Source organism: Megascapheus bottae, chromosome 1, assembly GCF_031878675.1.
Source record: "Megascapheus bottae isolate mThoBot1 chromosome 1, mThoBot2.hap1, whole genome shotgun sequence".
Classification (NCBI taxonomy): Eukaryota; Metazoa; Chordata; class Mammalia; order Rodentia; family Geomyidae; genus Megascapheus; species Megascapheus bottae.
Window position 1 is genome coordinate 101,310,000 of NC_143509.1, and position 10,062 is coordinate 101,320,061.

At 46.0% G+C, this 10,062-nt stretch overlaps 1 protein-coding gene and 1 pseudogene across 3 annotated transcripts in view; one reads left to right on the forward strand and one right to left on the reverse strand.

Moving 5' to 3' along the window:
* The window catches only part of Erg (ETS transcription factor ERG), a 119,281-nt gene extending 109,924 nt beyond the window's left edge, over nt 1–9,357 (reverse strand). For 2 of the 3 annotated variants that reach the window (XM_090349311.1, XM_090349309.1), the window contains exons 1-2: nt 9,278–9,357; nt 3,038–3,125 (exon numbers count right to left, since the gene is read on the reverse strand). In XM_090349311.1, the coding sequence (XP_090205437.1) occupies nt 3,038–3,076 (39 nt within the window). In that variant the 5' untranslated portion in view covers nt 3,077–3,125; nt 9,278–9,357. Of the gene's footprint in view, nt 1–2,640; nt 2,777–3,037; nt 3,126–9,277 lie in introns of those variants that run through there. The other variant, XM_090349313.1, reaches the window with a different exon arrangement.
* Nucleotides 4,343–4,747, forward strand: LOC150069704 (large ribosomal subunit protein eL21 pseudogene; annotated as a pseudogene).
* Nucleotides 9,358–10,062: the final 705 nt, after the last annotated feature.

Sequence of the window (10,062 nt, forward strand, 5' to 3'; positions counted from 1 at the left end):
GATGTATCACGCATATCAGGATGTGTCACAAGTGTCAGGATGCATCTTCTGTATAATTCAAAGATGCAGAAGCAAGCACCCCTGCCTGCTCTTGTCAGTCCCCTGTATCCAATACCAGGAACTTGGAACCCTGTACCCTCTCTCCCTCACCAGGTAACACTACCTGGCATTGCCTATTGAACGTGTCCATTTTCCCAGACATCACTGTGTATATTTCACAAAGCAGGATGTTTGATGTGTTTGATTTTTTTCATCTTCATATATGAAATGATACTATACATATTCTCCTGAATTTTTTCCATTCAGCATTTCATAAAAGCCAATGCTTGAAGTTTATTTTCTTCTCTGCATAATAATGCATTAGAAAGACAAGAGCAAATGTCTTTCTCCATTCTCCTGTTGGGGGCATTTGGGTTCACTTACAGTTTTATTATTATACATAGGCCAGAGAACATACACCTGGGGTGGTCCTGCAGGGTCACAGGTCGACACCAAACTGATACCAAAGTGCTAATCTGTGTTCCCACCAGCCTGGAGGACCCACTGTGCCACATGAAGGCAGACAGAGGCTAAAATCACCGAGCTTTCTGTCTGTAAATGGCTGCCTTGGTAAATCAGGAACATTTTATTTCCCACACTCATTGACCATTCTTCCCTTTTCTGATTATTTCCCGATCCTTGGACATACAAAAGGTAAAAGTCATTTGTCTTGGCACAAAAGAGCTACGGTGAATTAGGCAGCATGAATTCTCTAGGATGAAGACACAGTCCTCTCCTTTGGGGTAGTGGGTGGCCATGGAGACTTAAGACAGCAAAGCCATTCCCCATCAGCCACAGGTGAGACCTCTCTGTGGACTACTCATGTCCTTTACAGAGGCCATTCCTTACATTAACCACCAGTGCCATCTACACAGACTTCCTGTCTCAACCCTGCACTTCCACCCAGAGCCAGGAACCTCTCGGCACACACAACGCACTGAATAAACTCCCTATTCAGACATTCTAAAGAAGCTACGGGAGGAAACTGGCCCTCCTAACTTTATTGTCAAGAGCAACGATTTCAACTAGAGACATGAATACCTAAATAAGAAGGCCAGGAACAATGACTGGCATTCCAGAAGGCCCACGGACAGCGGTGGAGCCCACGGACAATGTTCCCACGTCACCGTGGCCTGTCCCAGCAGCGGCAACCCCTCCTTCACCCCAGGCCCATCTCTCCAGACACACCAACAATCTGGATTGAGATTTATTTCCAAAGGTCTCTCTGTTAGCATCCCTCACAATGATCCTTCACATTCAATTTAAGCCAATAATGTAATACTTAAGATGAATCAAAATTTAGAATATAACTCACGCTTGAAAACAAAGGTTCTGATCCTGGGGCTTGTGGCAAACTGAGCTGACTGCATGGACTCTCAAACCTCTGCGGTGATTTCCTGCTGACCTCATCTCTTCCTTCCTTGGGTAGGAAGTTCATGCCAGTAAAATGAATGTCAGTTGAGCCTCATATTCTGAATGATAGAGGATGCTTCTTCTCCATGTCTCCTCATGAGCATGTAAGCATGCGTGTGCATTCTACAACAGACACCAAAGAGGAAACAACCCTCCTCTACCGGTGGACAAACTGCCCTAATACATTCCAGAATATTCTTGAAACACTTTTCACCTCCCTAAATCAGTTCCCAGGGGCTTCTGCAGATGTAACTATCAGATATTAATCCACATCACAAAGAAATTCAATTATCAAGTGATATCTCATAGCAATCTGCTCCTTTATCCCTAGGAAAAATTGTGTGTCCTCACTGCCCTTGGAGTCACCTTGGCTTCTGAAAATTCAGGAGCACCCACAAAGTTCAAAGGAAACATTTCACGTCTAGTACCTGTAATTCCATTTTTAAATGTTAACTTACTTTTAATATATTTTACCAAAGAATGGTTTTCATTATGACATTCCCACACATGCACATATGTGCTTTGATCTTATTCACAGCCCCATCATTCTCCCTGTGCCCCAACTGCACTTTATGGAAAATAAATTTATGTAGAAAAGGTAAATCACTGGCTTTGAAGTGTGTTATCTTTGTGGCTGAACTAAATAGTAGCAGATGGTGGAACTGCTCAGTGGTAGAATAAGTAGTTAGAACACTTGAGACCCTGGGTTCAACCCCCTCCCTGGAAAATAAAAAAGTAGATAGGTAGATGAATGGATAGGTAGACATATAGATAGACAGACAGACAGACAGACAGACAGATGATGGATACATATACAAATGCATAAATGGATATATAGACATAGATGGACACATCAACTGATGGATATATACATACACAGATACATGGATAATGGAGGTCTGGAGATAAGAAATAAGTAATAAATTGTACAGGTGCAATCTGCCTGAGACCCCACCTTTCCTGCGGCCTTTATTTGTGTATTAAGACCACTGCTTCATCCCCTGCTCCCCCCATGGCTACAGGAGAATGAATGTCTACTGAAACAGACAAACTCCTGAGGCTCTCTTCCTTCCCTCCCCTGCAAGCCTGTGGGAGTATGGCAGCCACCACGCAGGGTGAGGTTGTGAGGTCTTAAAGTGTCGCCCTCTAGGTGTTCAACATTTGAACACCACAAATCCACCCACTCACCTTCAGTTCTTCTTAGCCAGCCCAGGTAAGGCAGAGGAGACAACATTCTACAGGGGTAGAACTTGGGTGGGATTTTCTCTGTTAATCCAGTGAAGGTTAAGACGGCCAATAGTCTCAGCTTTCAGACCGCATGATCCTAGTGCAATCACGGGACAAAGTTTCCCATTATGGAATGGGCACATCCCTAGGTAACAGTTAAACCACTCAGCAGGGCTGGGCTTAATGCACACCGATGGGTGGATTTCATACAATGTATATGTGTCAGGGCATATTCTCCTTTTGATTTTTTTAGCCATGTGAAACTGTAGAAACCACATGGATCACAAACAGTGGAGAGTCAGGCCAGGCCAGGTCAGGAAGAAGGCAGAGCTACTCCGGCCACCTCCATGGAGCTTACCTTGATATGAGCTGCTGGATCTGGGACCGTCTGAACCATGTCCTTCAACCGGCCAGCTCACTCACCAGCCATGCTGAACCAGAGGCACCTGGCAGACAGAAGGATAGCAAATGGTAAGAACGGCCATGTTTCTGGCTTGCTCCTTATGGATAAGACTGAAAATGATCCACCAGTTGTTAGAGAATCTTCACTTTGCCTTCAGTCCGGGTCTGTGGTGCAGGAGGGGACCAGAGGATTCACTTCCCTTGCAGTGGAAAAATCACATATTTGGGGCCCCACAATGACCCCCCCGTGTGACAGGCTGCCATCTGGAGAAACCCCATATCACTGCACAGGAGGAAATCCTCTAACGTTCTGTGTGCAACCATTAACTAAACATTGGGGAAGAGCTAGAAGAGATAAGTCCAAATGTTCTCATACAAAGAGATAACAAAGGTCCTGATCCAGTCATCATTGTAGCCATACTGAAATGCCACCTTGAATCCCACACCTAACCACAGATCAGCTTAAAACAAATAATCTACAAGGAACTCAAGAAACTAATCCCCCCAAACCCAACAAACCAATCACTGAATGGGCAAGGGAACTAAAGAGAGACTTATTAAAAGAAGAGGTTAAAATGGCAGAAAGGCATATGAGAAAATGCTCAGCATCCATGCTCATAAAGGAAATGCAAACAAAAACAACCCTAAGATACCACCTTACCCCAATCAGAATGGCAGATATTCTGAACCCAGACAACAGCAAATGCTGGCGGGGTGGTGGAGAAAACGGAACCCTATTACACTGCTGGTGGGAATGCAAACAAGTTCAGCCACTCTGGAAAGCAGTTTGGAGGTTTCTTTAAAAATTGAAAATAGAGCTTCTCTATGATCCCGCCATACCACTTCTGGGCATCTATCCTGAACATCATAACCTAAGATATGATAAGGACACCTGCTCAGCCATGTTCACAACAGCCAAGCCATGGAAACAATCCAGATGCCCCACTACAGATGAATACAAAAAAATGTGGTGTATATACACACACACACACACACACACACACACACACACACACACACACACACACACACACAATGGAATTCTACATAGCCAACAGACAAGATAAAATAATGGCATTTGCAGGGAAGTGGATGAATCTAGAGCGAATCATGTTGAGTGAGACAAGTCAAGACCAAAGGAACAAAAGGCGCATGGTATCCTTAATATGTGGCTATTGGATCCAAACAGTACAAGAGCGAGGACTCAATATTTGCCTACCCAATGCTATGGACATGGTATTGGAAATATAAACGCAACTACATGGCCACATACATGAGACTCTACAAGAAGGGTGATATTGTAGACATCAAGGGAATGGGTACAGTTCAAAAGGGAATGCCCCATAAATGTTATCATGGCAAAACTGGAAGGGTCTACAATGTTACCCAGCATGCTGTTGGCACTGTTGTGAACAAACAAGTTAAGGGCAAGATCCTTGCCAAGAGTATTAATGTGCGTATTGAGCATATTAAGTACTCTAAGAGCCGAGATGGTTTCCTGAAACGGGTGAAGGAAAATGACCAGAAAAAGAAGGAAGCCAAAGAGAAAGGAACCTGGGTTCAGCTGAAGCGCCAGCCCGCTCCACCCAGCGGAGAACACTTTGTGAGAACCAACGGGAAGGAACCTGAGCTATTGGAACCTATCCCCTATGAATTCATGGCCTAAGAGATGTAAAAATAAATAAAGACCTCTGGACTATAAAAACAAATCGATGTTAATAAATTCTTTAATAATAAATAAATATACATTTTTGGAAGGATGATTCGTAATACTTGTACTTCAGGTATATTCTTTTATGTAAGCAGAGTCCATGGGTGAGCCTTTGAAAGAAGAGATAAGACTAAAATCATCTCAAGTGAGGGCTCATGCCTGTAATCCTAGCTATTCAGGAGGCTGAGATCTGAGGACGAGATTTAAAGCCAGGCCAGACAGAAAAGTATGTGAGACTCTTATCTCCAATTAAGCACTAAAAAAGCCCAAAGTAGACCCGTGGCTTAAGTGGAGGTTTGTATCCGGAGAAAACGAAGCCTTGATTGGTGCTTTGGAGCTGTGGATGTCAGCCCCAGCTCTGGGGAAGGGGGGGGGGCTGGTCAGTCACCAATGTCAGTGACTGCGCCATGCCTCCAGAGGGAAACCTGCGTGGAACTTTCCAGTTGAGCGTCTGCAGAGACACTGGATCTGCGATCACTGAGAGGAGACCCTGTCAGTAGCAGCCCCAAATACACAGAGGCAGGGACCTCGCCCTCAGAACCCACGCACATCTCCCCACCGGTCCTGTGGATTCCCTACCATCTTCTGCACTTCTGAGGGTCTTTTGTGAGGCACTGCAGAAAATCATTGAACTTGAAGGGGAAGATGCAGGACCCCAAGTCAGATGCCACTGGACACACACCACTGGACACACACCACTGGACATACACCACTGGACACACACCACTGGACACACAGCACTGGACACACAGCACTGGACACACAGCACTGGACACACGCCACTGGACACACGCCACTGGACACACACCACTGGACACACACCACTGGATACATACCACTGGATACATACCACTGGACACACACCACTGGACACACACCACTGGACACACACCACTGGACACACACCACTGGACACACACCACTGGACACACACCACTGGACACACACCACTGGACATACACCACTAGACTCACACCACTGAACACACACCACTGGACACACAGCACTGGATATACACCACTGGACACACATCACTGGACACACACCACTGGACACACACCACTGGACACACACCACTGGACACACAGCACTGGACACACAGCACTGGACACACACCACTGGACACACAGCACTGGACACACACCACTGGACACACAGCACTGGACACACACCACTGGACACACACCACTGGACACACAGCACTGGACACATACCACTGGACACACAGCACTGGACACACACCACTGGACACACAGCACTGGACACACACCACTGGACATACAGCACTGGACACACACCACTGGACACACACCACTGGACATACAGCACTGGACACACACCACTGGACATACAGCACTGGACACACACCACTGGACACACACCACTGGACATACAGCACTGGACACACACCACTGGACATACACCACTGGACACACACCACTGGACACACAGCACTGGACACACACCACTGGACACACAGCACTGGACACACACCACTGGACACACAGCACTGGACACACATCACTGGACATACAGCACTGGACACACACCACTGGACATACAGCACTGGACACACACCACTGGACATACAGTACTGGACACACACCACTGGACACACACCACTGGACCTACACCACTGGACACACACCACTGGACACACAGCACTGGACATACACCACTGGACATACAGCACTGGACACACACCACTGGCCCCGGAGAGAAGGATACTCCTGTGGACTTGCGTGCTGACACAGGTAGAATCGGACAGAATTTGAGCGGGGCATCAAGTGTGGGCTGCTTGGATGGTGTTTGACACAAGTATCATGTATTTAGCGTCACGGCAGAAACAAAAAGCAAAACAAGCTTCGGTGGTTCCCACAGCTATGACTGGGGGGGACCTAGCTGGTTGGCCCCTGGCTGGCCACAGTCTGGCTCTCTTCTCTGTACTTCATCAGGTTCTCCAATGAATCACAACACCTCTGTGATGCTAAGCTCAGAGTAAGCACCAACCGACTGGTATTCTTTACATGAGGAGGCTACACTCCTCCACTGCAAGCTCTTAACACGGTCTGAAATGTTGCCACTTGGAGAAAATAATTCTCAGCAAATAAATTGCTACGTCTCCTAAAGGCCCTTTGTCAACTGACTAAAAATATCCTACCTTAAAATAAAACTACGTTTTTTTCACCTTCAGCTAATGAATCATTAAGTGAAACATTTTAGACAAAATAATGGTGCTGGCCAGCCTCTAGACAATGGAATCCATTCACTGAACAAGCTCTCAGCCTCGGGCGCTCATTCCTGGTGAGTAGTTAGCAGGCATGGCAGTCTCTGACCAGCAAAGGCACCACCATAAAAAATATACAGCCCTGATTCCAGCCCAACCATGAGGCAGCATCTCCCAAGTGGAGAGGAAGGGGCTGAGGGGGGAGACCCCTGAGGTCTCCAGTCAAGGAGACATTCCCTCTCAGGCCCATGCAAATGCAGGACCAGCCCTAGAGAGGGAGCATCCCCTTAAATCTTGTGCCTTGCTTCCTTACCCCCATCCCAGCCTGGCCCCTGGAGAGCAGGACCTGGTGACTCCCTTTTAAAAGCCCACTTGTTGACAGCCTGGCCCCAGCCTCTGGCACTGTCAGGAGGTAGTGAACACTTAGGCGGTGGGGCCTAGGAGAAGGGAGTTAGGCCTCTGTGGGCATGTTCCCAGCCCCTCACGCTGCTGCGGGTGTCCTCCTGTCTCCTTCATAATGGAGGAAGTCTCCTCTGCCACTCAGCTGGTGTACTGTGCTTCCACAGGCCCAGAGAGTCACAGACTGGACCCCAAAGCCAAAAGTTAGGGGAAAATCTTTCTTCCTTTTATGTGTTTCGGACATTGTGTCCTAGTGACGGAACGACAACAGACACAGGAGGAAAGTGGGAGACAGGAGAAAGTTTGAGAATGATGGCCCCTCACGTTTCTCTAAGAGCAGGAAACCAGGCTATACAGCTCACCCTGGCAGGCTGGGGTGTGTCACTCCTTTCCTCCCTTGACCCTAACATTGAGCTCTCAGTGTATAACTGCATTTGGAGATGTGGCTTTCTAAAGATAATTCGCTAAAAGTAAGGCTCCTCATCCAGAATGACCGTTGTCTTTATAAAAAGAGAAAAGTTGGAGATGGGCCCACCCAGCGGGAAGATGATTCAAAGGTGGAGAAAAAAACCTGAAACACTCCAGAACAAACTAACCCTGACTACATCCCTACCTTGATCTTCCAGCCTTTATAACTGGGAGAAAAATGCATTTCTGCTATTTAAGCTTCCCAGACTCTGATACTATGTTACAACAGCAGTAAGAGATTTATACTGCTTCATCCAGTGACTTGGTGAAGTATTTTAATACATGAAGGACTAGACGCCCTGATAGGGACATTACCACTGCATTACCACTGGTCTCTTCCTGGACACCAACTCCATTCAAGGCCTAGCCCAGGGCTCCTGACTGATATACGCTGACTGCCCTGACTTAATTTTGGTGAAGGAGAGACTCGTCAACTCTTCAAGAATGTTGTGGGGATGCTTTCCCAAGGGAAATGAGATCAGGTACTCTGAGATAGTATGCTGACACTCTCCCATACGGGTTTTCCTTGCTGCTGTTCTTGTTTTAGTTTCAAGGGTGTGGTTAATGAATGCACAGACTCTTTCATTGAGTGTGCCTCTGGAAATGAGGTCACAATTGCACTTGTATAAAATGACAAGAAGAAAATGCTTACAAGCCACATTTAGTAGTAGCATGGAAACACTGCAAAAGTCTGGATCTGTGGCCATTTCCCTTCTCTCGGTCTCTTCTGGAGGGGGTCAGAGAGAGGAAAAGGCAGCTGAGAAGGCTGCAATACAGGAGAGCAACTCTGATCCCCAGAGTGGGAGGCTGGAACGGTGCTGGGGAGACAGGCTCTGATTTGGGGAACAGATTTAGTCAAGGATATTTCATACAGCCAACTTCATTCCTCAACACAAGCAAAGGTTGGACTTATGGAATCATAAATACCACCATTTAGAGATGCAAGATATTTATTCATACATACTTTTTTAAGTCTTAAAGATAGAGATATATGATTAGTCAATTTTGCATTTCTATAATGCAATACCTGAAGCAGGCTAGTTAATAAAGAAAAGAGGTTTCTCTTGGGTTACAGTTTTGGAGGCTGGGAATCTTGACAGCCTATTTGTGGGTCTAGCCACCCATTTCTGGCTAGGTGTACCACACTGAAATGGGAGCTGGTCTGTACTTCTGTCTGATCTTCTCTTCCTGTCCTTATCAAGCCACCAAGACTTAGTTTGGGGCTCTACTGTGATGATAAGATTGAATCTAATCACTTGCAGAGACCATTGTCAGGTTGGCTACTTTCTCTTAAGTTCATTATCAAGAGGCTTTGGGGATTAAGTATTCAAAGGAAATAACTGTCTTCAAACCAGGGCAGAGGGCTGGATCTGAGTTCCTTACATCTGTACCTTGAACTCCTCTTGGTTCTGCCATCTTTCTTCTCTGGGTCATTGGTCCTGCTTTATATCAGCACAGCTTTTCTTAGTTCACCAAAGATCTTGGAATGATCTGAAAAACAATTGAAACTTGCTAAACCTTAATTCTCTTTCCAAAGATAGATAATAACTGCTCTGGGGGCTTGTGTACACGATCCTAGCTACTCAAGAGGATCAAGGTTTGAAGTCAGCCTGGACAGAAAAGTCCACAAGACTCCATCTTCAAGATAACTGACAAAAAAATGGGCTGGAGGTGGAGCATCAGCTGAACAAACTGTAAGCATGAACCCTTAGTTGAAATCCCAGTATGTGCAAAAAATAATAATTATAATAAAAGAAGGAAAAAAAGAACAGAAAAGGCTTGACTGGATATTCATAGATAAAATCTATTTCTTTCTTTTCTTTTTTTTTTCTTTTTTGGTCAGTTGTGGGACTTGAACTCTGGGCCTGGATGTTGTCCCTGAGCTCTTCAGCTCAAGGCAACCGCCTTACCCCTTGAGCCACAGCACTACTTCTGATAAAAATCTATTTCTTAAGAACATTATTTTTAAATACTCAATGGGGAGAAAGAACTTGGAATCATGCCCGTTCTTTAAAAAAGAGAAAACATTCCACCCTTGTGGGTGCTATAATACAAAATTAGGAATGGAGCAAAGGCCAATTCTGAACTAGCACTTGCAAAGGAAGCACTGAAGAACACCCCACCCTCAGCCCCGAGACCCCCTCCCTCGTTTCAGTGACAGCAGTTTGAGTCCCCC